This window comes from Polistes dominula, unplaced genomic scaffold, assembly GCF_049000335.1.
Source record: "Polistes dominula isolate Pdom_NZ unplaced genomic scaffold, Pdom_raw_medaka contig_75, whole genome shotgun sequence".
In the NCBI taxonomy this organism is placed as follows: Eukaryota; Metazoa; Arthropoda; class Insecta; order Hymenoptera; family Vespidae; genus Polistes; species Polistes dominula.
Window position 1 is genome coordinate 3,442,244 of NW_028301003.1, and position 24,665 is coordinate 3,466,908.

General features: G+C 27.1%; 6 protein-coding genes across 6 annotated transcripts; 4 read left to right on the forward strand and 2 right to left on the reverse strand.

Moving 5' to 3' along the window:
- Positions 1-4,414: 4,414 nt before the first annotated feature.
- Positions 4,415-8,179, reverse strand: pink (WD40 repeat domain-containing protein pink). Its single transcript, XM_015327093.2, has 6 exons — positions 7,928-8,179; positions 7,625-7,735; positions 7,302-7,535; positions 5,257-7,199; positions 5,066-5,183; positions 4,415-4,970 (listed from the first exon to the last, which is right to left on the reverse strand). Exons 1-6 carry the CDS (start codon positions 8,012-8,014, stop codon positions 4,713-4,715), a joined length of 2,751 nt encoding a protein of 916 aa, XP_015182579.2. The 5' UTR covers positions 8,015-8,179; the 3' UTR covers positions 4,415-4,712.
- A 5,461-nt stretch (positions 8,180-13,640) lies between these two features.
- LOC149032162 (uncharacterized) lies at positions 13,641-16,620 on the reverse strand. Its single transcript, XM_089173939.1, has 2 exons — positions 15,652-16,620; positions 13,641-15,297 (listed from the first exon to the last, which is right to left on the reverse strand). Exons 1-2 carry the CDS (start codon positions 15,808-15,810, stop codon positions 14,686-14,688), a joined length of 771 nt encoding a protein of 256 aa, XP_089030065.1. The 5' UTR covers positions 15,811-16,620; the 3' UTR covers positions 13,641-14,685.
- Positions 16,621-17,171: 551 nt separating this feature from the next.
- On the forward strand, positions 17,172-18,568 carry LOC107069627 (meiotic nuclear division protein 1 homolog). Its single transcript, XM_015327092.2, has 5 exons — positions 17,172-17,312; positions 17,442-17,882; positions 17,959-18,064; positions 18,152-18,298; positions 18,357-18,568. The coding sequence occupies exons 2-5, from the start codon at positions 17,656-17,658 to the stop codon at positions 18,492-18,494; spliced, it is 618 nt and encodes a 205-aa protein (XP_015182578.1). The 5' UTR covers positions 17,172-17,312; positions 17,442-17,655; the 3' UTR covers positions 18,495-18,568.
- A 1,147-nt stretch (positions 18,569-19,715) lies between these two features.
- LOC107069674 (eukaryotic initiation factor 4A-III) lies at positions 19,716-24,485 on the forward strand. Its single transcript, XM_015327177.2, has 6 exons — positions 19,716-19,930; positions 20,302-20,637; positions 20,740-20,962; positions 21,047-21,301; positions 21,392-22,406; positions 24,117-24,485. The coding sequence occupies exons 1-5, from the start codon at positions 19,786-19,788 to the stop codon at positions 21,642-21,644; spliced, it is 1,212 nt and encodes a 403-aa protein (XP_015182663.2). The 5' UTR covers positions 19,716-19,785; the 3' UTR covers positions 21,645-22,406; positions 24,117-24,485.
- LOC107069604 (uncharacterized) lies at positions 22,265-24,485 on the forward strand. The gene is made up of 2 exons (XM_089173941.1): positions 22,265-22,406; positions 22,501-24,485. The coding sequence occupies exon 2, from the start codon at positions 22,523-22,525 to the stop codon at positions 22,931-22,933; it is 411 nt and encodes a 136-aa protein (XP_089030067.1). The 5' UTR covers positions 22,265-22,406; positions 22,501-22,522; the 3' UTR covers positions 22,934-24,485.
- On the forward strand, positions 22,976-24,485 carry LOC149032163 (uncharacterized). Its single transcript, XM_089173940.1, has 2 exons — positions 22,976-23,560; positions 23,712-24,485. Exon 1 carries the CDS (start codon positions 22,976-22,978, stop codon positions 23,495-23,497), a length of 522 nt encoding a protein of 173 aa, XP_089030066.1. The 3' UTR covers positions 23,498-23,560; positions 23,712-24,485.
- Positions 24,486-24,665: the final 180 nt, after the last annotated feature.

Here is a 24,665-nt window from a genome sequence, read left to right on the forward strand (position 1 = left end):
AAACAAATTTTGTTCTATGTTTTCAACTTATTCAATCATTTTGAATTAATTCTTACTCGTTTATAACTACCTGTTACAAGATACCTGTATTTATAAATATATATTGCAACTTTGTGAGAATTAATTATAAATATTAAATATATCTTTATTATAATTTTATATAATATATATATATTAATACTTTTGTTTTTTGAAATTAAAAAATATAAAAAATTCTCACAAAGTATTAAAAGAAAGAGAGAGAGAGAGAGAGAGTGTGTGTAATTAATCCTGTAAGCAGATTTAACCAACAACAATATCATCCTGACCTTTTATGTTATAATTTAAAGAAGGATAAAAAAAGAAAAATATGTTAATTGATAATGCATGTCACATTTTCATTTATAGACATTTATTGATGTGCTCTGTTCAGTATATAGTTATTATAGACTACGTATTCTTTAAATTAAGTAGAAAATCATGCATGAGGTACTATTACTACTACTGAATAAGTCTTATTGTCTATAACTATTTTCATTTGAACGTAAATGAAGAAATAATGACAAAAACAAAGTATAATTTATTGTAATCTATTGAAAAATGAACTTGTTTGCGTAAATAGTAATTTGATTATAAGTATAAAAACATCATGTAGCTTTAATATCATCAAATTTATTAGAAATTCATCAATGATGAATTAATGAAAGAGAAACTTCAAGTAGAACAATTTTTATCAATGAGTTTCACTCATTATCAGTGCCTTTATTGAAAACAAATTATCAGAGAAAATTATTGGTCTTATTTCAAAAGTATATTTTGAAATATTCATACGAATACTTTTTTTCATCGTTTTTCTTTTTCAATTTTTTTTCTTTTACATTAAAAGGTTAAACTTTCTTATAATAATTTGATAGTTTTTTATTTAATATTTAATAAGATAATATTACAAAATGTTTTTTTTCATTTTATTATATTAAACAACATATATCGTTTATTTCATAGAAATTTGTAAAGAATTTTGAATAATTTTATTTTTCAAAGAAACGATATATATATCAATAATTATATAATTAGAAGTTGAAAATGAAGTTAAAGTTAAAATGTAGTAGATAATAAAAAGCAGACGCATTTTATTTTTTTTTAATCTTGCAAGTGTTTAAAATAAAAGTGCAAGAACGTAATCGATATTGATATTTTCTTTTTTTCTTTTTTCTTTTTTTAAATAATTTATATTCGTTATAAAGAAAATATTTTTATACAAAAATTGATTATCTTCTTAACATTTATTTTAAAATACTACATTGTATTTAAAAGATTCATATAATACATGTTATGAATATTTACGATTCTTGCAATATTGCAAGCTTTTGATCAACTTCTATGAAATTCGATCAATAAGCATATATATATATATATACACACATAATATTATGTTGCTTAAATTAATTTATATTTCTGATTTTACCTAGTACTATTTGTCATGCAGGTATTTAGAAAATGTGTGTCTTTAATTGTGTATTTTCTAATTAGGTTCATATTTTCTCAAACTCACATAAATAATTAATAAGTAATGTTTAGTGCATGGTAAAATCATTAACGATGATTATAAATATATCAAATTTATATTAAAAAGTATATATCATTAATGCGCTTGCAACATACAAAAGAAAGATTATTAAAACTTTGAAGAGAAAATTCTTTCTATATTAAAACAAAAAGAAATGATCAATTACATAAAACAAATATGTCAGAGACTAAAAGCACATATGACAATATACAGTGAAATCGATTAATGTATAAATTTAAATTGTACGATATTATTATTTTGATAGAGTATTTATTATTATTATTATTATTATTATTATTATTATTATTATTATTATTATTATTATTATTATCATCATCATCATCATCGTCAAGAAAATTCAACTAATTAAGACACATGATCTCTCACGTATAGAAAAGTTTGCATATTATACGCATTTGATTTTTTTTGTTCAAAGTAGTTGTATTTTTTTTTTTTTGATTCTAAATTACAATTGTTTATAATTCTCTTCTCATCTGAATGTGTCCGTTTCTCTCTATGTATATAAATTTGATTATTTTTGATGATATGTGCATATAATTACGCTATTATTAAGATGTAACTACTGAATTTTTCTCAGCTGCTATCATCATCATCATTATTATTATTATTATTATTATTATTATTATTATTATTATTATTATTATTATTATTATTATTATTATTATTATTATTATTATTTATTGTTATTATTATTATTATTATTACGCCACCATACAATGTAGCATAGTTTATCGATTCTTTTTGTTTTTGATTTTTAAAAGAATCTTTTTAATTTATTTGTATATATATAAATAATCTTTTAGATAAATTTAAATAGATTTTCCAGTGAAGTTTTTTATCACTGGACGATTGTATGTGGAATTAAGGGTAAGTTACTTATCAAAAGCAGCCATGTTTAATTTATAAATTAGTTTTAATAATTCATTTTAATAATATTATAATAGCGGTAACAATAACAACAACAAAAATAAGTGATAATAAGTATATTCCATTTCTTATATATATATATATATATATATTGTAAACTTAATAAGTAATCGTAATCAATCTTTGTGTAGAGATATATATATATATATATATACTCTCTACACAAATATATATATTTTATGAACAACGATTTTATTTTGATTTGTGGTCTAATATTTGTTACAAACTATATATTTCTTTTATTTTATTAGAATTCTATTTTAGAATTTTTCAACCCTCGTTATATTTATTATCATCATGTAATAAACAAAAAGACGAATAGACCACAACAAAAAGCGATGATATTATAATTTATATTATTTGAAAAAAAAAGCAACAATAATAATGGTGTTACATTATTATTATTATAATTATACACACACACACACAAACACGATTATAATAATATGCACAAATTTATGCATGAAATTATCATAAATTCATAACGATAATTTACATTTTTTTTCCATTCCTATTTTGTAAACATATTTATAATATATTAAAATAATGTTTTGTCATTTTGTCATATCATAATGTAAAAAGGAATGGAAGGAATATTTATAAAATATCGTTTTTATCGTGAATATTTTTTTATCATGTAATAAGTGTTCAGTGTGTGTGTTATATATATATAGTATTTAACACATTAAATGTTATGATGCCAATTTTTATAATCAACCATAAAACTTTCCATTCAGGCCACGTTGATCATCAATGGCCTACGTTTTTGTATTTTTTTATGACAGATTGATCATCATGGTCTAAACGAAAAGCTTCAACAAAAGAATCTTTTCTTTCAAACTTAATGTGTTAAATATCTCAAAAAAAAAAAAAAAAGTAAAAAGCAAAATCAATTATAGAATTTTCATTTTCTAGTCTCAAATTTGATCTCAGAATAATAACAGTATTAAAAATTATTTCATTTAATATAAATATACACATATTAATTAATTTTAAGAAATTTTATACACACACGTATTACACACATACTTATACACATAAAAATTTATATATATATTTACAGTATTTTACTTGGATTTAAAATCAAATAATAATTACTTCAATTATATATAAGCGTTAGCTGTATATTTATATAAAAGAAATGTGTTGTTAATAGTTTATTTTTTATAGAAATAATATCTTTTATTTTCTTCATTTTATATAACGAATTGAAACAATACATGCAATATTAAATAATAATTGAAATACGACTAATGTAACAATAATAATAATAATTATAATAATGTTCAAGTCATACAGTGTTATATTGAATGAAGTAAATTTAAGATGAACAATTTTAAGAAATATTTTTTTATTAGGTTTATTATTCAAATAGAAAAATAATTAAGGAAACGTTACAAACACGCATTACACACACACACACACATATATATAAAAGAAGTAATATTTACAGGACTTTGCTTTTATTATATAACGCAATTTTCTTTTTAAATATATCATGTAAGAGACAATAGCACAAAAAAATATAAAATAAGGTAAGTTCAAAAGAATTAATATTATATCTCTTAGAAATAAAATATGTTATTATTACTATTAAAAATATCATCACTCCTGCACACACTGTATAAACAAACTTAAAAAGAAAAACAAAAGGAAAGACTGATGTATCTGTGATAATTATAAAATATATATATATATATATATATATATATATATATATATATATATATATATATATATATACATACATGAATATATTATTATTAAAGATATTATTAAATGTTTAAAGATATAATATTATATAAATATGTATAAAATAAGAGAAAGAAAAGAGGAGAAACAATACAAACAAACAAACCAAAAAAATAAAGTAAAAGGAAATTATATTAAATTATAATAAACACAATATGATATACAGTCTTTTTAGATACTCTTTTTTTTTTTTAAAGTTCAAAGAGCATATTTATGTATACTTTGTACGGTTTTTTCTATTATCATTAGCATATGTGCTGTAATGTGCTGTAAATATTTCAGCACATATAATAATATTAATATTTAATAGAAATATACGACAAAATTGTTGTTTAATATATATATATATATATATATATATATTTATATGTTTCTTTTATTTTACTTATTTTGTGTATACTTCGTCGTATATGTGTACCTACATATATATACATATATATATTTATTTTTTTTGTCTTATCAATTATCAGTGAAGATTACATTTACTAAGTTTCTTTTCTATCATACAAACGACATGATATGTATGACCGCATGGAAAAATTGCTATACCATTGTTATCTAAAAGAACTGATGTTTGAAGAGATAGTGTACAACAGGGACACGTTGATGACTTATTCTTAGATTTATATCGCATTCCCCAATGATGAGCACCAGTACTTAATATATTTTTATTATCGAATCGTGCTATATCTTTTTTTAATACCTCTATTAATTGATCTTTAATCTGTAAAATAATATATTTATGTATTATTATTATTATTATTATTATTATTATTATTATTATTATTATATATATATTTTAGATAAATTGAATTTTACCTTTGTGGAACACATTGTATTGTATCCATGTACATTGGAATTACATTTGTTAAAATCTACTGCCAATTGCAATCCATGATGATGTAAAATTTTCGTAAATATAAAAGACTGAAATATACTGTAGAAAAGATAAATTTTTATATAATAATCATTTTGATTTTTATATCAAAAATAATGATAACATTACATACCTTTTATCAAACGTTTGGAAAGGAATTAATGTTTCTAATTTTTTTAAAAACACCATAGCTGTATCTGGACCATCCTTTTTCATAACTTCTAATATTATTCCGTTCCAATTGATAGATGAAATGTTATTTGTTAATGTTATTAATTGTTGTTCACAAGAGAGACACTTTTTATCGTTCATTAATTTGAGATACTTTGTAATCAATTTCCATTGATTTGCATCCAACGTTGGTAAAATAATTGACAATGTAACACTGTCTCCGATTAAAAGACATTGACTTAATATATCTTCTATGGCATATTGTTGTTTCATGTATAAAGTTATATATTCTCTCCACATGTAAGGTACTCTGTTACATAAATATATACATTTATCTGTACTTTTATTTACAAATTTGTCTAAAAGAGCTTTACCAATTTCTAAAAAGTTAGGCTCATTTATTTGACGATCCGTTGCTAATGGAAAACCACAGGTACATTCATTATAATTAATTGTATTAATAAGAACAAAAGCACCCATAAAATGATCTATAATGATGGTATTCATTGTAGTACGTAATAATTCTATCGATACGTTTGTTAAAAATGTTTTGGTACAATTTATTTTGGCATTTTGTATTAAATCATATGCCAAATCTTTATAATTAGGTATAGTTTGTTGTAAACTTTCTACATTGTCCATTTCTTTGCGTATATCAAGAATAAACTTTTCAACCTCTTTCTCACTTGTTGAGATTTTTATATTGTTAGATAATGTAAATACAGGTTCAATATCATTTTGTATCTTTTTTATTAAATTTTCATTTAAAGACAAATCATCAGAATTTGTTTCTAATATATCTGTAATTTTCGATGATGTATTTTGTACAGAAGATATTTCAATAATAGATTCAGATTCAAATGATGATGATGATATTTGTTGATGCGTTATTGTTAATTTATTTTGTTGATGATCTTCGGTAAATTTTGTTTTCAAATTTCCCGCGTTAACTACAACTATGCCAGATTCTAATTTGATAGGATTAAGATTTAAATTTGATTTCAATATTGAAATTAATGGTTGCAATAATACTGATATCTCATCATTCTCTAATTTTTGTCTTTGATTCGTTTCAATATTATAGATGTCACCTATATTTTGATCATTAATTAATTTCAATAGTTGAGATTTGTATGTAATACATGTTTCTAAGCAATCATAATACTGATTAGTATAATACAAATGTAATATTAATTCATCAAGCGTATAAAGTGTTAAACAATGGAACTCGTTATCGGAGATCATCAAATAAATTTTATTATCTATGACATCTGCCATAGTTATATTTGTAAATTCATTATTCCATAGTACTACATTTGGATTGACAGGATCAAGAATATATAAGCCATTAAGCGTATAAGAAAACAAATACTTAGAAGCGATAACAAATAATTGAGGAAAATTGATTGATTGTGTAGTCCATGTTTGATTAATATTCTTTCTTTGTTCCAATTCGTGTTTTATTATTCTATGAATTTTCATCGGTGGTATAGCTAATAATTCTTTGAATTGATGAGTTTTTAATACCACACCGTTAGCAGATATTTCCCAAAATCTTGAACTAGGTCTAGCACAAAATATTTTTATTGAATTTAATTCTGACACGTCGCTATTATTCTCTGATATCAGACTAAACGAACTTTTCTTTTTGCCAATATCTTGTCCTTTTTTAACAGTCAAAGTTTTAACATTTTGTTGTTCAATTGGTATTTTATAAAAGCATGCACCAAATTCTCCATTTCTTCCTTTATTACCTATTTGTTTATATTGTTCATGGATTGTATCACATATATAGCAACGTGTTAAAGTTGATATCAATAAAAGAGAGGAAGAATAATTTAATTGTACAATACTGGATTCTAAATTCATTAATATATGTGATGGTGATTGAAACATTCCATTAACCTGAAACAATTCAAATATCGTATAAACGAATGTACTCAAATTCTGTAATATTACAAATAAATTAAACGTGAATCATTGTTCAGAGATAAATAAAAGACTTACCGTAAAAACAGATAATATGATAACAGAAACTTTGCCCGTACCATCACCGACATATATTTCTGAACTATTATCATTCCAACAGAGACATGTAATCTTTTCATAAGCATGTTCATTTGATGTTGCAACTAATTTAATGGTAGGCTTTAAAGTAACTATACACACAATTCCACGTGTTGTTGCTAACGCTATGGTTTTTTCGTCAGGTGATATAGAAACAAGAGAAACAATACCTTCCTAAACATGAACAAACAAAATAATATTAAACATAAGACATTATACAATCAGGTTAATAAATTTCAAATATTATTGATAAGAAAGGTTACCGATAAAGGTATTAATTGTTGAAAGGTACATGGTTCTCGATTAAAGAGGTAGATACTTCCACTGGTTGATCCAAGTATAATATAATTTTGTGAAACATTAAGGCATGTGTACTGTAAAATATGTAAATAGTTTTTAAATGATAAAATTAAAAATATATTAAAGAAAGATAAACCTAACCTTTAACAATACAAATAAGAAAGGTCAATTATTAATAACAAAGTGATGATACACAATAAATCTTTTTATTAATTTAATATTATTACATATACATTAAAATATATTATTATAAACAATAGTTTTACCTTAATTCTTTGTGTCGAATTTATAGGCTTGTGTAACACTTGATTTATTTCTTCGCATTCCGACAATATATAAGGAAATTCCTGCATAATCTAAAGAATATTTTTTTTTGTTTAAGAATATTAATCTCTCTAGTGTAATAGACGTTAATTTGACAAAAAAAGAAAAACGTTCTTAATTTAGGAACACGAATTCACTTTTATCTGTGTGTGATACATATAAAACGTCATTGCTTTGAACTTATACATATACATAAATATCTATATATATATATGTACATGTATGAACATAACCTTATATATATAAATATATATATTAATATATATGTTATGATTCACACACACAAAGAAAATATAACGAACTATCAATATTTGAAAAGTAACTGAAAGGTTTATTACTTAATATTATAAATGTTTAACTACAGTTAATTAAGACTAAATAATCTAAAGGCTAATAATGAAACTCTAAAACTAATAAACTAAAACTAATGAAATCACTCTCGCAGCACACTGCCTTTTCTAAAGTTCAAACGATGCCCGCATCCAACAAAAATACTACTTTTCCTTTTGAATCGCCGATCTCTTCTCCGGAGCGCAACTCCCGAAAAAGAACGTTGAACGTACACGCGACTCTCACGCCATCCATTCCATCACGCATACACATACAACTAAGCTTACATACTAAATCTTTTATATTATTATTTAGTCGCTAACATTCGGCCATTCTACGTTTGTTTGGTCTCCAAACATTTTACATCCAATTTTTTTTTGCGTTAGGACAGAAAAGAAATTTACAACGTTACGCTTTGTACAATAATCGCTGATATAAAATAATTCTTACACTAGGTATTCTTACAGATACTCGGGTTTACGTCGATTTCGTACAGGCCGCTCATTCACATTCTTTTCAATTTCGTTAATAGTAACCGGATTCTCTGGTTCCATCGATACATTGTCTACATCAGGAGTTATATTTTTGTTTTCATTCCTTATTTCTAAATTATCATCGGATTGTGTTTCGCTATCGCTATCGTTTTCAAAGTTCTCGGAATCGTCACTTTCATAGCCTCGCCATATTTTCAATTGGTTCACATTCGCTGTTGTTATATACCCACGATCTCCTGATTCGTTCAGTTTCTTAACCCTATATGTATCGCTCGGTCCAACTTCTACAATAACTAACGGTCCACTAAAGACATTTTGGAGTTTCGTAGATTCTCCAGTAGCTATAGGATTTCGCTTCATGTACACAATATCGCCTACTTTATAATTAATATTCTTCAATCTATTTTTATCATGGTAATTTTTATACTTTTGTTGCTCTAACTCAATATTTTTGCGAATTTTGGACTGAATCTCGTTAGGTTGATTATAATCTTCGCAATTCGCTGTTAGTTCTCTAAGATTTCTATCCTTAAAACGTGGTAAATAACCGAATAACGCTTTGAACGGTTCCTTCCCAGTTGCTGCACTAACTGTTCCGTTAATATCGCGTTCGACCCTTTTAACATTTTTATCCCAATCAGGGTGTTCACCGATCCTTAAAGACGGTACTAAGGTTTGGTTCATTCTCTCTATTAATCCATTGGCTTGTGGATGCCTACTTGAGTTAAGAGTATGTTTAATACCGTGTGTCAAGCAAAACTCTTGAAACAGATGGGAGGTAAAAGATGTTCCCCTGTCGGATACAATTCGCACAGGTGCTCCGAATCTATCAACAAATTCTTCCATTTTTCTTACTGTCACAAGGCCTGTTACATTTTTCACAGGTTCAAAAACAACGAATTTTGTCAGATTATCGATTATTCCTAAAATAAATTTGTTTCCTCTTGGAGTAGTCGGAAAGGGTCCAACGTGGTCGACATGAATAATTTCAAACGGTCTCTTTCCTGGTGGAATCGGGTGTAATTCACCTTCTCCTGGTCCGACTTTACGCTTCGCTAAGATACATTCCAGACAGTTTTTAATATGCATTCTTACGTATCGTCTTAACCGAGGAAAATAATAATATTGTTCGATACGTTTTACCGTTTTAGTAACCCCGAAATGACTGTTTAGATCGTGATATTTGATGACTAAATATTTTCGCATAGCTTTCGGTATCACGAACAATTCAACTACCTTATCATCTCTTACTACTTCCTTAAATAATAAACCATCTCGTAAAACTAGATCTTTTACAACACTATTTTCTAATCGAGTTCTTTCCTTGTCAGGTTTCCTTAATATATTTATTTGCGCTAAAATAGCTGGATCGGATCGTTGAAATACGAGAATTTCATCTTCCTTCGTTTTAATTTCTTTAATAATATTTATGCGATGTTCGGATTCAACGTCTACAACGGGCGCCCTTGATAACGCATCAACGTGCTGCATCAACTCGCCTCGTTTATGTTTTATCTCTAAATCAAATTCGGATATCTCTCCCATCCATCGTGAAATTTGCGCATTTTTAGTCTTCCAAGCATTTAGATAAACAAGACTCTGACAATCAGTTACTACCGTAAATTTTAATCCGATAAGAAAAGTTCGTAAACGCGACAAAGACCAAGCTATCGCCATAAGCTCCAATCGACTCGAATGATACTTCGATTCAACCTCAGTCGTACACCGGCTTACCGCGTAAACTAGCTTTAAGGGTTCTCCGTCAAAATCAGCTTGTAACAACATTCCTGCAATTCCAATAGAAGAAGCATCTGTATGGAGTTCCGTCTTACACGCATTAGCATTATATAGTTTCAAAACCGGTCGAGATACAAGTAAAGATTTAATTTTTAAAAATGCTGTCTCGTGATCAGCAGTCCATTCAAATTCAACATCATTCTTTAATAAGGCTGTTAAAGGTTTCGCGACTTCTGCAAATTTCGGTATGAAACGTCGAAAGAAACTAGCTAATCCTACAAATCGTCTTATCTCATGCTTGTCGCGCGGTGTGGGAAATTGTTCGATCGCTACGATTTTCCGATCACCTGGTTTTAGTTCACCTCTCCCGAAAATATAACCTAAGTATTCCATACACAATAAACCAAATTTACATTTCTTTAAATTCAATGTCAAACCCGCCCTCTTTAAACATTCTAATACAAATTCAAGATTTTGCATTAATTGATCCCAAGTAGTTGCATGAATAAAGGCATCATCAAAGAAGTTAAAAGCAATCCTTTTTCTCTTTGCCGGTCTCAAAGCTATTTCCATTAATTTAGAATAATACATAGGCGCACACGTCAATCCTAACATTGCTCTTTCAAACTGCCCGGTAGTGGTCTCTGTAATAAACGCAGTTAATTCTTTCGCTTTCTCCGTAAGGGGCATCTGCAAATAACCGAGATAAAGATCTAAGGCTATAAAATATCGAGCTTCAGAAATTTCTTGTAATAACTCATCAAGGTTTGGGATTGGAAAATGTACGCGTTTTGTAATTTGATTAACTTTCCTATAGTCTATTACCATTCTAGCCGATCCGTCTTTCTTTCGTACGACAAATGCAGGGCTCGCATGTTTAGAATTTGTCTCCGTAACAATTCCTACTCGCTTATACTCGTCAATCAAATTTTCTAAATCGTGTCTATCCTTAGCATTTAATCTATACGGTCTTGAACAAATAGGCTTATCATCAACGACCTCAATATCCATAGTTACTAAATCGGTTTTTCCGATTTCATCCAATCCCTTAGCTATACAAATTCTATAGGTGTTCAATAAATCTAATAATTTTTGTTTTTGTTCAGTCGTCACGCTAGGATCTGTTATAATTTCTTCCGATTTAATTGGTTCATATCTAGGTTTTAATTCAGGTGCTGAGGTTATCGATAATACTGATTCGCCAATTTTCTCATTTATCTCAATATTTTTCATCTTACTTGAATCATTTACAATCGGTACTTCTAATTCATGAGTATCAGCTTGAACTCTTACAAATCTAATCGTTCCTGGATCTACATTTACATTATCTAAGGAACGCATTTTAAACGTTGCCGATTCCTGTATTTCATTTACATTAACGTCAGAGAATTTAAGTTCATTTCCGTAACGGGTATAGGTTATATCGGACGCTTCGGTAAATGGTTGACCTATAATTATGTCTTCTTTCTGAGCTGTGTCAGGTACAATTCTCAATGTAGTATTGCGCGGTTTCAAATTATCCAACTGAATTGGTAAAATAACAACACCGGGAGATTCTACTCTCTGACCTCCAAAGCCTTCTAAACTAGAACGAACATTGTTTACTTTAAAGCCGGCACATAAAACAGCAATCGCTCGAATCGTACATACTGTAGCTCCCATATCTATAAGCGCTGTAAAACTCTTAGAATCTACTTTTATTTCGCGAATGAATTTACTTCCTACGTCAGAGTTATTCACTTCACTTAATACGTTAACCACATTTGACTTATTAAGTGAACAACGAGTTGCAATATGCCCGGGACGTTTACAAAGAAAGCAAGTGATTTCGCGTTTCGGTTTATTACACGCACGAGAAATATGCCCGATATCTCCGCAATTATAACACTTTGCCGATTTTTCTCGACCTTCGAGTGAAAACGCACTAGTAGTTGCAGTTGCAGTTCTTGTAGTCGGAGCGCTTCCCGCGCTTTCCGCTTTCAAAATCCTATTTCTATTACTATCTCTTTGTAAATTCCGCCGATCGCGTTGTTCCGTAATTCGCTGAGTTCGACTGCTATGCACCTTTTCAATTCGAACTAAATCTTGCAACATGGAATCAGTACTTTCATATTTTTGGCCAAGCATGTGTTGAGCTAACTCCCTTGACCATAATCCTGCGGCCACTTCATCACGTACGTCATCTATTTCGAAATTCAAACCTTCGCACAGCCAGACTTTATCAAGAAAATAATCTTGAATCAATTCATCGCGGGCTTGTACACGGGATATCATGGCTTTTAGTTTTTCGCAACGCGAACGCTTATATGTGAACGCCGTTGTAAACGCGTCCTTGAAGGCAGCAAAGGTAGTCAATGTTGTTGACTTGGTCATGAGCCATTTCCATGCGCCGCCCTTAAGTCGCGCTTTTGCTACACTCAAAACAACAGCGTCCGTCCAATTATACAGTGTTTTTGTATTCATTAGCTCATTAATCCAGGCTTGCGCCTTCTCTGGACCTTCATTCCCATAAAATTCACGAATGAATTGTTGTGCGTTTGTTGCCGATATAATCTGTCCTTGATCACTCTGTCCAAGGTTACGTAGAACTTCTTGAAGGTTTTCAAAGGTCTCGGATTGTTGACGTATAACATCTCCTATCGATAAAAGCGCTGTCGATAACGGTTCCGATGTTTCGCTATTCATTTTCTGAGGACTCATAACTGACTGGCTATTTCTTTGAATTTCAGCCGTAACCCTTTTCATTTCTTCTAATTCCTGCTCATACATGTTGCGCTCTTCTTGTCTTCTCGCACGTAGACGCTCGATTTCAGCCAAAGCTTGACTTAGCTGTTCTTCGGCAGACATTTTTGCAGATAAGAGGTCAGACAAATTATGTTTTTGAACAAATGCGTCAAATTCGTCAGCAGCTTGAGACATCAAACTCCCTCCTCACGCACGTAGTTTTTGTTTTCCAAAATTTCAATTTCAAATTCAAATTCGAGAACTAAAATTTATTTTAGTTAACCTTTGTACTAAGTTTTTCTTTTGTTATTAATCCCACTTCTGAATTGTTATGATTCACACACACAAAGAAAATATAACGAACTATCAATATTTGAAAAGTAACTGAAAGGTTTATTACTTAATATTATAAATGTTTAACTACAGTTAATTAAGACTAAATAATCTAAAGGCTAATAATGAAACTCTAAAACTAATAAACTAAAACTAATGAAATCACTCTCGCAGCACACTGCCTTTTCTAAAGTTCAAACGATGCCCGCATCCAACAAAAATACTACTTTTCCTTTTGAATCGCCGATCTCTTCTCCGGAGCGCAACTCCCGAAAAAGAACGTTGAACGTACACGCGACTCTCACGCCATCCATTCCATCACGCATACACATACAACTAAGCTTACATACTAAATCTTTTATATTATTATTTAGTCGCTAACATATACTATTTATATTTATGTCTTAATTTTACATTTAATTATTCATTTAAGTGAATTCGTATTTGTTAATAAATTAACTGTAATAAACAAATATTTAACAGGATAGTACAAATTTTGTAATACAAAAATAAAAAGATTCCAATTTTAAAATTGAAATAATGAAAATCTTGAATTTTGTTTTATATTATTGCAGAATCAATAAATCTAAGAATTATTTATGCATAATTACACATGCCTTATTCATTTAAATATTTCTGTATAAAACAATTAAAGTAAAACTAAAAATTAATTTCTGATATAAAATTCAACGTTTTTTTTATTTAAATGATAACCAAGAATTGGAATATTTTTTTAACATAATTCATAATAATCCACACACATGATTATTAATTAGTCAAATATTAAATTCGTTGTAATATTTACAATATGTGTTATTTGTTTAAATAGAATAATTTTGTCCAACTATATCAAAATTCCACAAAAACGACATTTGAATTTTCCCGCCATTTTTGTTCTGTTTTAGTGATAAAATATTTGAACTCATGCGAACAACAAATATATTATAGTAAATTAAATACAATATATATATATATATACATATATATATTGTCTTTTTTTGTTTATGTTATTGTTGTTGTTTGTTTTTGTGAATAAAATATGTAATTTATGCTTATTCCTTCAGAGAATATAAATTATTATTTTAAACATTTTCAAATTTCATTTGTTTAAATTGTACGTTGCATTCGCATATCATTTGATGAGATGTCCGTTCAAAAATCCTATTGCCATTCTGTTTTGTCGTTTGAAATTCATTTAATTCGTTGAAAAAAGGTCTGACATGACTGGAATATTTCTCCTTTCTGCATGTATTTAAAACTAATTTACAAAGATCCACATGATTTTTGTGAATGTTGAACTGATTCGGATGTTCCGGTTGGTTCAGATATGTGTTTCCGGTTTGGTTCTTGTTTTGATTAGGGAGTTTATTTTGATTTGGAAATGTATTTTCATTTTGAGATTGGTTTTCATTTGGAGATGGAGATTGGGATTGATGTTTAGTGATGTTCAATTGTTCTCGTTGATAGCAGATTTGTGGAGTGTGTAATATAAATTGTCTAGCCCATTTTTTAATTGCTGAAGGTTTGATCAAAGTTTCTTCATATTCTTCATTCGATAATATTTCATTATTATAATTGGGAGTTTCCTTATCTAAAGTTATATCCTTTGATAAAAAAGTTTCCATTGATTTCACCGGTGTTGTTTGATTCCTTTTGATACCATAAATCGGTCGAATCGTTGCACTCCTATTCATCTATAATATTATTATAATAATAAGATATAAGATTAAAATATAAGATTGCACAAATGCAAATCTAGGGTTTTTTTTATAGTTATATTGTGTGGTCAATAAGTCCATGCGATTTATTGTACTTATAAATTAACGACAAAATATTATATATAAATAATATATATACAAATATATATAAATAATATATAAATACAACGACAAAATATAATATATAAATTAACGACAAAAATTGCATGGATTAATTGATCAAATTAATATATAATAATACATGAATATTATGAATTATATTAATAGACAAAAAAATAACAAATCTATTAATATATATATATATATATATATATATGTATGATATCTTACATCAATATTATCTCTATCCTTATTGTTATCATCATTGGAGACCATTTGTGCTACTCTTGGTATAATTGGTATATTGTATAATTCATTATTCACTTCATATTTATTATAAAATTGATTTTTCTCGTTTATTTGTTTATTTATATTTTTATTAATTCTCATGAAATTGCTTAATTTTTCTTTGAGATTTTTCTTATGATTGGATTTTTTGTTAATTACAGTCTCATCCAAATGTTTATTCTTATTGTTCCAATTTTCTTTATCACTGATTTTATTGACAATAGGTGAAGCCAATTGGTCTGTTAAAAAAGAATCATCGTTTTCAATGTTTCTTTCAAAAATTTCTGAATATCTTTTAGATAAAAATGGATTTTTTTTGATATTTTGTCTGTTTTATCATAAGTCGATAACGTAGGTTTAACATCTTTATTGGATGAATTATGATAATGGGGGGATGTAATTCTCGGTATTGAAGTTTTCATGAATGATTGTTTTAAAAATTCGTTATTGGCATCTTTTTCACCGGATGATTTATATTTATTTTTCTTGTCAAAATTAGAAATTAATTTCATTAAGAAATTTTGGGATTTTTCTGATTTAACCAATGGACCAAATTCGATGTATTCTTCGTTGTATAAATCATCGTACGAATTACACATACTATATTTTTTCTCGATCAAATTTTTCGCATGGTTGTTATCGAAATATATTAAGCTTGATATGCTTGACGTTGATTTCGAACGTTTACGTTGTTTTGGCATTATTATTATTAACAATATTAATTTTTCACAAATTAAAAAACAAAACAATAACAAAATTTCTTCAGAATATTATACGTCACTTTTAAAAATATTTATCTTTAATTTTAATTAATTTATCTAGTTATAACAATTATTTAACAAATTATCTTTTATTCTCACTTACAAATTTGATATATAACTGAAGGAAGGTTAAACTTTAACCGTCATTTAATATTATAAGACAATGTATATTTACAGGTCAAATTTTTTCTTATTAACAATGTCATTGATAATACTTTCATTTTAAATATATAAATGAATAAAACGTTAAAAAGGTTAATCATTTATTAATCATATATATATATATATATATATATATATATATAAATAATTCATATTTTTTTTTATTTTTATTAAATTAATATTGTTTTTATATATTAAAAGTTTTTATATTTTATATATTTTAAATTGTATATAACTGTGATCATATAAAGATTAGATAAACGACATGATACATCAAAGTAAATCTAGTGCCATCTCGTGGAAATTTTGATAAACAGTTCTAGTAAAAAATAATTTAGTAATTTTATTTATAAGTGTGACATAATTTATAATATATTTATCTTCATTATATAGTACATAGTTTACCAATGTATAGTTTCTAATTATTCTAATTTATAAATTTCTATTATAACAAAAAAACTAACGTTTTACATATTTGAATTATAGCAGAAATGTATTCAAATTTCCCGCTCAAAAGTAACAACATATTCCAAACATTATTAAGATTAATTGACATTTTCGAGAGTGATTTATGTATTAATTTGTTCGTAATTTAATTGTTAATACATGAAATAGAATATGTTTAATTTCAGAAATATAATAATATATTTATGTATAATTATATTCTTTATCTTCAAAAAGGTAGGATGTAAGAATATATTTATAACCTTAAATTATAACTTTTTAGCGCCATTTTAATGAATATTTGAATAATGAAAACTAAAATAAAATCTTGTTTTATATTCATTTTAATCATATACTTTTTTTCAGGTCATGGGAAATAATATTTGATTCAAAAGATCATCCATTTGAGTTGTAACGTTCACAAGATATCTATAGAAATATAAATAAGTATTTTTAATTCAAATATTGAATTATAAACGTTTATTTCCAAAACAAGCGTTTTGTTTAAATGTAAAAAAAATTGTTTCACAGTTATATTTAATTGTCACAGTGTAATTATTTTTATATAACATAAAGAATAATGTCAAAGAGAAAAGGTTTAACTTTGGATGAAAAACGAGCGAGAATGCTTCAAATATTTTACGAGAGAAAAGAATTCTTTACTTTAAAGGAAATAGAGAAAATTGCACCTAAGGAAAAAGGCATCGTTGCTCAAACTGTTAAAGATGTTCTTCAAACATTGGTAGACGATGGTTTAGTTAGAACTGACAAAATTGGAACTTCTGTATATTTTTGGACATTTCCTGGGTAAGAACATATTAATGAAAGATATATAAAACATTTTAGATTATTACAATGTTAAAAAGTAAAATTATTATTTAAGAGAGAACATAACTGCTGTAGAAAGTAGGATAGCATATGCGACTAAAAGAATAGTCGAAGCAGAGTTCAAGCTACAAAAATTGAAAGAAGAATGTATAAAAGAACAGGTAAAACGTACGTTGAATGTAATTTACAATTTTTTATAACTTATTAGGATGATTAATGTTTCATTTGTTTGATAATGAAATATGTAGGCTGGTAGAGAAGATACAGAAGAGAGGCGAAATTTATTACAACAAATACAATTATTAAAAGAGAAAGAAAATGAATTGAAAAGTCAAATCGCTAAACTTAGCGAAGTCGATCCAGAAGTGATAGAACAGATGGCTAAGAGAGCACAGGTATGCTAATTCACATGCATTAGGTAAATAAAAAAAATAATCAAGTTATTTTTATTAGATGTTCAAAGAGGGAACAAATGTATGGACAGATAATATCTTTTCCATTCAAAGTTGGTGCAAACAAAAATTTGGTATAGCAGAAGCGGACCTCAATAAACAATTTGGTATCCCTGAGGATTTGGATTATAAGGAGTGAAGTAAATTTACATATTGAAGCAAATATAATTGTATTTGTATATTTTTCTAATTAAAATTAGTGTTATCTTTTTATTTTTGTTTATATAAATCTGCGTACCATTCAAACAATTTCTGAATTTATTTTAATAAGATTGTTAAATATTACATTTTGTTCTTTTAAAATTATATTAATTTCGTATCAATGAGAAAAAAAGAATTCTAATCTAATTATAATATTTATTAAAAATAAAGCATTAATTTATAAATATTTTGCACGGATATTTAATATTGCAATACGCTTGCAGAAGTTTTCTATTTGCTAATATACCCCGTTTTCCAATTACAAAGCATAATGCGACTCAGTGTCGCACAATGCCGCATTGTGCTAATGCTTAATTGGAACATGAATTAGTTTTCAAGTGCACCAGCAGAGTGCGCTAAGTTCAGTGTTAAAACAAAAAATATTCATAGACTTAGCAACCTCATTACTGTATAAATAAAGTGGTAAACAATAATAATTGGTCGAAAACTATTTACGGTTATTTTAAGTAATTTGGATTTTGATTATTTCATTAACATTTTTTAAATAAATTTATTTATAGTTTATTTTATTTTTTTTCATAAATTTATTTATAGTTTTGTATTTTAAAATGAAATTGTATTCACATTTTATGTGTAGAATATAAAAAAAAAATAGTCAATGTTTATATCTTCATCCATACTTATATTTATTTTTTAACAGTCTGAATTAACTTTTTATTATTTCCAAAAAACTACGACGAGAAGAAAGCTTTAAGAATTTTTTCAATAATAAACAATATTACTAACGATAATATACATACAATTTCGATCAATGCCAACTTAAAGAAAAAACACTTGGTTATTTTCTGCTACTGAGTTGGTATCGATTGCAAGCATCACGCGAAAGCAACACTTTTTACAGTGCTCGATTGTGCGATGCGATGCTCTAGTTGAAACATTCAACGTTGAGCATTATGCCGCATAATGCGCTTTAGTGCTGTAATTGGAAAACGGGGATAGTTTCACTTTTTATTCCATCAGCCAAACAAATACATGAGCGTGTTCAGTGGTTGCACCACACTCATTTATTCCACCAATCAACGGCGTGAGCGTGTGTTGTCCACTCGCATTTACTCCACCAATCAATGAGCGACGTAAGCACATGCGACGATCACGCCTCTAGCGGATTTTACAGTAATAAATTCTAAACAATTAAAATGCGATCAGTGTACATTTAGCTCTTAAGAAGTAAATACGTATTTATTCGGTTAAATTCATAACGTTGCAAAATGGCTGAAGTTAAATCGCGTCGTATTGCTCAGGCAGAAGATTTATCAAATGTCGAATTTGAAACGAGCGAAGATGTCGAGGTTATTCCTACTTTTGATAATATGAACCTTCGAGAAGAATTATTAAGAGGAATTTATGCATACGGTAAAATATTTATTTACTTTATTCGAAATTTAACTCATTGTATTATAGTTTGATGCACTGAAGGTGCTTTTCAAACACCATGTCATATTTTACATCCTATAATAATAATCCTTTATTTTTTTTCTATATTTTATCCTATCATAAATTGTATCAAGAGTCTCACTTGATTTTGTAGGTTAAGAGATTAGCACGAGCTAACCTACAAATTATATACGTCAATTGCTGTTAATTCTATATTAACAATCTTTATATATCTAAATTTTTCAAAACTTGATACAAAATTTGCAAAAGATTTACACAAACAAAATGTAGAAAATATTTGTCGTATTTATATCAAATGATATAATTAATGTTTACCATTAATTTACCAGGTTTCGAAAAGCCATCAGCTATTCAACAAAGATCAATAAGACCTATAATGCAAGGTAGAGATGTGATAGCACAAGCACAATCCGGTACAGGAAAAACTGCTACGTTTTCAATCGCTATACTACAATCTTTGGATACCGAAGTACGAGAGACACAAGTACTTGTTCTTTCACCAACACGAGAACTGGCAACACAAATACAAAAAGTAATTCTTGCATTGGGTGATTTTATGAATGTACAATGCCATGCATGCATTGGAGGTACAAATCTTGGCGAGGATATCAGGAAACTTGATTATGGTCAGCACGTAGTATCGGGTACACCTGGAAGAGTATTTGGTACGTAAAAGTTATTGTTATTAATGATCATTTAACATTTTCTTATTATACTTGCATGCATTTCCATTGTAACAAATACTTATGTTTTTTTTTTTTTTAAAGATATGATTAAAAGAAGAGTATTACGTACCAGAGCAATTAAAATGTTGGTATTGGATGAATCTGACGAAATGCTTAATAAAGGTTTCAAAGAACAAATTTATGATGTTTATCGTTACTTACCACCAGCAACACAAGTTGTATTAGTATCCGCTACATTACCCCATGAAATTCTTGAAATGACCAGTAAATTTATGACAGATCCAATTCGTATTCTTGTAAAACGGTAAATATATCATTATTATTATATTTAATATGTTTATATATATTATATATAGAAACTAAATTTGATTAATTTTTTTTCAAACAGTGATGAGTTGACTCTAGAAGGAATAAAACAATTCTTCGTTGCCGTCGAACGAGAAGAATGGAAATTCGATACTCTTTGTGACTTATATGACACATTAACAATTACCCAAGCAGTTATATTTTGTAATACAAAACGTAAAGTCGATTGGTTGACGGAAAAGATGAGGGAAGCTAATTTTACGGTTTGTTCTATGCACGGTGATATGCCTCAGAAAGAAAGAGATAATATTATGAAAGAATTTCGTTCTGGACAAAGGTAAATATTAATTTTAAATAATAATAAGAATTTGTTATTTCATTATGTTGAAATTTTGGATATTCATTTTATTCTCATTTATTTTTGTAGCCGAGTTTTAATCACAACTGACGTTTGGGCCAGAGGAATTGACGTTCAACAAGTATCTCTTGTTATTAATTATGATTTACCAAATAATCGTGAATTGTATATTCACAGAATAGGTAGATCAGGTCGATTTGGTCGTAAAGGTGTTTCAATTAATTTTGTCAAAACCGATGACATCAGAATATTGAGAGACATCGAACAATATTATTCAACACAAATTGATGAAATGCCTATGAACGTGGCTGATTTAATTTAAATTATATTAACATATTTGATTTATATTATTTTCTTTTCTTTTCTTTTCTTTTTTACCCCTCTCTTATTAAATCATGTTTAAAAAAAAAAAGAAAAAACAAATAATTTCAAACGATGAAATATATGAATATTATTATTGAAACAAAAGAAAAAAGAAAACGAAACTTTCGTTGATATTGCAAGTGGAATGAAAAAAAAAGAAAAGAAAAAATAATAAGTTATTAAAAAATAAATACAATTAAATAATTAAGTGGTAATATAAGTAAAAATGTGTACGCGTACATTATTCATATATAGATATATATATGAATGAGTGATAAAGAGTATCATCAATGTATATACATTTTTATTTTGATAAAAGCGTTACTGTTAATAAATGTTAATAAAATAATAGTACAATGATACACATTTTTATTCAAAATATAATTTTATACTTTATAATAATGAAAATATGCGATGTTTGTATTTTAAATTACTATTTTGAACACCCATTTCAATGCATCCATGTAATAGGGACATTTTCGTTTGTCTAGTTTATATTAAAAAGTTCTTATTTTGTCTATAACCTATCGTTGCAATCGTAGAACTATAGAAATATAAAAAAATGAATATAAACATATAAAAAAATCGAGAATATTTTAACTTAATAATATTTAAATGAATATTATGAAAAAATTAAGTATTGTGTATTCTTCAATGTTTCCTTTTATAAAATACAAAAAAGTTCTATCACTCATAGAACATAAAATATTGAATGTATAAGGTAAATATCTTATGTGATTTATATGATATTAATATCATTAATATCAATTTCTTGATAAATTTATATAATTTTAATATATAAATTATTACATTAGAGAGGTTAGGTTAAACTTGATTATGGCTGAAGGAAAGGAGGACTTTGATGTTAATGAAGTTTTTGAAAAATTATTATTTGCTGAAGATAAAGCACAAGAATCTGCTTATGCGGATGGATATCAAACTGGAAAAAATAGATTATTACAAGGATATCATTTAGGATATCATAGAGCAACTATAGTTGCTGCACAATTAGGTTATTATTGTGGTGTTTTAGAACAATATTTACAAAGTAATAATACGACTAATGAAAAAATAATATCATTAGCTAAAGAAATTTTAACTAATATTTATCATTTTCCTAAACACAACGATGATACTACTGATATTTTAAAAATATTGGATGATATTAAATATAAATATTTAAAATTTTGTTCCTTAGCTAAATTAAAACGTGGTGTACATCCAAAAATGAACTTTCTTGATTTTTAAAATCAATTTTATTTTGGATTGTATTAAAAATTATTTTACAAGATGATTCATTATGAGGAACATTTTTCTAAAATAATCGATTTTTTGAATTTATATCAGCAATTAATTGATTGTCATTTAGTTGACTTTATCAGTCATAAATTGTGGGATAAATGTTTACCAGAATTATTAAAATTAGAATTGGAAAACATTGAAACGACTAACGATATTTGGAAAGAAAATGAAAACGTTAGTCGATTAAATGAATTTATACGAATGACTAAATCATTGTCTTTGCAATCATGTCCAATGATATTGAATTATAAAGATATTCCAGAATGTTTAAATTTAAATTTAAATCTGGATAATCAAGAATTGAATGTTGAAACAAATAACAAAGGTGTTGGATTTATGAGTGAAAAAAAATGTCACGAAGTGGAAACACTTGGTCGTGTAATTGGACAAATAGCAAAATCAACTGAAAGTTTGGTAATAGATGCAGGCGCTGGAAAAGCTTATTTGTCTGCATATTTATCGGATAATTACAAATTACCTGTACTTGCAATCGATTCATCAGATCTTTGAAACAGAGGAGCCGTTCATCGAACATAAAAAATGAAGAAAGTGGGAAAACAAAATTCATCTTCGGTATTATTATAAAATACTTTATTTTCTTTTTTTCTAATTATAAAAAATTTCTAGTTATTATTAATTTAATTACAATTAATAATATATTGTAAAAATAATTTTTTAATGTTTACATTCTCATCTTTCGTTTGTTTATTTTTTTTTTCTACAGGTCAAATATATAGTTGCAAAAATTGATGACAACACGGATTACAATAAAATGGTTCATTTAAATTTTCCAAATTGGAATTTAAATAATAATTGAATATTAACTGGACTGCATACGTGCGGATCTTTAGCTCATTCTATTATAAATGTCTTCCTGCATAATAGTAATTTTAAAATTATATGTTTTGTACCTTGTTGTTATCATTTAGTCAACGAATCGTTTAGCAAAAGAATGACATTTTCACGAAATGCCAGAATGTTGGCACAAAAGTGTATAGAAAGAACTAAAAAAACCAAATTTTTGTCACCAACGTTGTTTTACAGAGCATTGTTACAAGTACTTTTACATTCTATGGGTAAAAATGTTCATCTATAATTAATATAATTAATTACAATTAAATTTTGCCAGATTTAGATTAGGGAATGAATGGAGGGCAAGCAGATATTGGATAAAAGAAGATGAGAAAATCATGTGCAGACTATGTGGGACAGAGAAAGAAACAGGAGTGCATGTAATGAAGGAATGCAATTACTTGGAAACGGAAGAAAGGATAGAAGAGCTGATGGGAGAAGAAGGAAAGGGGATTGAATGGATGAATGAACTAATTAGAAGGAGAGAGCAGCGTTAAGAAGCAGTAGCAGAAAGAAGTTGTAAATAAATGTGTATATGTAAAAATGTAAAATGTTATTAAATAAGTATTATATTAAAATGGTGTCGGCGTACCCTATGTATCCCGAAAGGGAGTCATTATTTTGAATAAAAAAAAAATTACAATTACATTGTACGAGTACATGTATATACGTACTCTTTTTATGCATTATACTCTCTAACCAACTTACGTATTATTTATTATACGTATATCGATAATATTTTAAAAGTTGTTTGATATGCTTTTCTAGAAGTGAAAACTTCATTAGAATCAGAGTTATTTGAAACCGAAAAGAACAAAAAAGCGAG

Excerpts from the sequence above, each read along its gene's own strand:
- pink (XM_015327093.2), bottom strand. The coding sequence starts at position 8,014 with ATGCAGGAATTTCCTTATATATTGTCGGAATGCGAAGAAATAAATCAA. Across the intron at positions 7,736-7,927 it reads ATTCGACACAAAGAATTAAG|TACACATGCCTTAATGTTTC; the intron begins GTAAAACTATTG and ends CATATTTTACAG. Across the intron at positions 4,971-5,065 it reads ATACAATGTGTTCCACAAAG|ATTAAAGATCAATTAATAGA; the intron begins GTAAAATTCAAT and ends ATTATTTTACAG.
- LOC149032162 (XM_089173939.1), bottom strand. The coding sequence starts at position 15,810 with ATGAGAATTAATAAAAATATAAATAAACAAATAAACGAGAAAAATCAA. Across the intron at positions 15,298-15,651 it reads AGGATAGAGATAATATTGAT|ATGAATAGGAGTGCAACGAT; the intron begins GTAAGATATCAT and ends ATAATATTATAG.
- LOC107069627 (XM_015327092.2), top strand. The coding sequence starts at position 17,656 with ATGTCAAAGAGAAAAGGTTTAACTTTGGATGAAAAACGAGCGAGAATG. Across the intron at positions 17,883-17,958 it reads TATTTTTGGACATTTCCTGG|AGAGAACATAACTGCTGTAG; the intron begins GTAAGAACATAT and ends TTATTATTTAAG. Across the intron at positions 18,065-18,151 it reads AAGAATGTATAAAAGAACAG|GCTGGTAGAGAAGATACAGA; the intron begins GTAAAACGTACG and ends TGAAATATGTAG.
- LOC107069674 (XM_015327177.2), top strand. The coding sequence starts at position 19,786 with ATGGCTGAAGTTAAATCGCGTCGTATTGCTCAGGCAGAAGATTTATCA. Across the intron at positions 19,931-20,301 it reads AAGAGGAATTTATGCATACG|GTTTCGAAAAGCCATCAGCT; the intron begins GTAAAATATTTA and ends TTAATTTACCAG. Across the intron at positions 20,638-20,739 it reads TACACCTGGAAGAGTATTTG|ATATGATTAAAAGAAGAGTA; the intron begins GTACGTAAAAGT and ends TTTTTTTTAAAG.
- LOC107069604 (XM_089173941.1), top strand. The coding sequence starts at position 22,523 with ATGGCTGAAGGAAAGGAGGACTTTGATGTTAATGAAGTTTTTGAAAAA.
- LOC149032163 (XM_089173940.1), top strand. The coding sequence starts at position 22,976 with ATGATTCATTATGAGGAACATTTTTCTAAAATAATCGATTTTTTGAAT.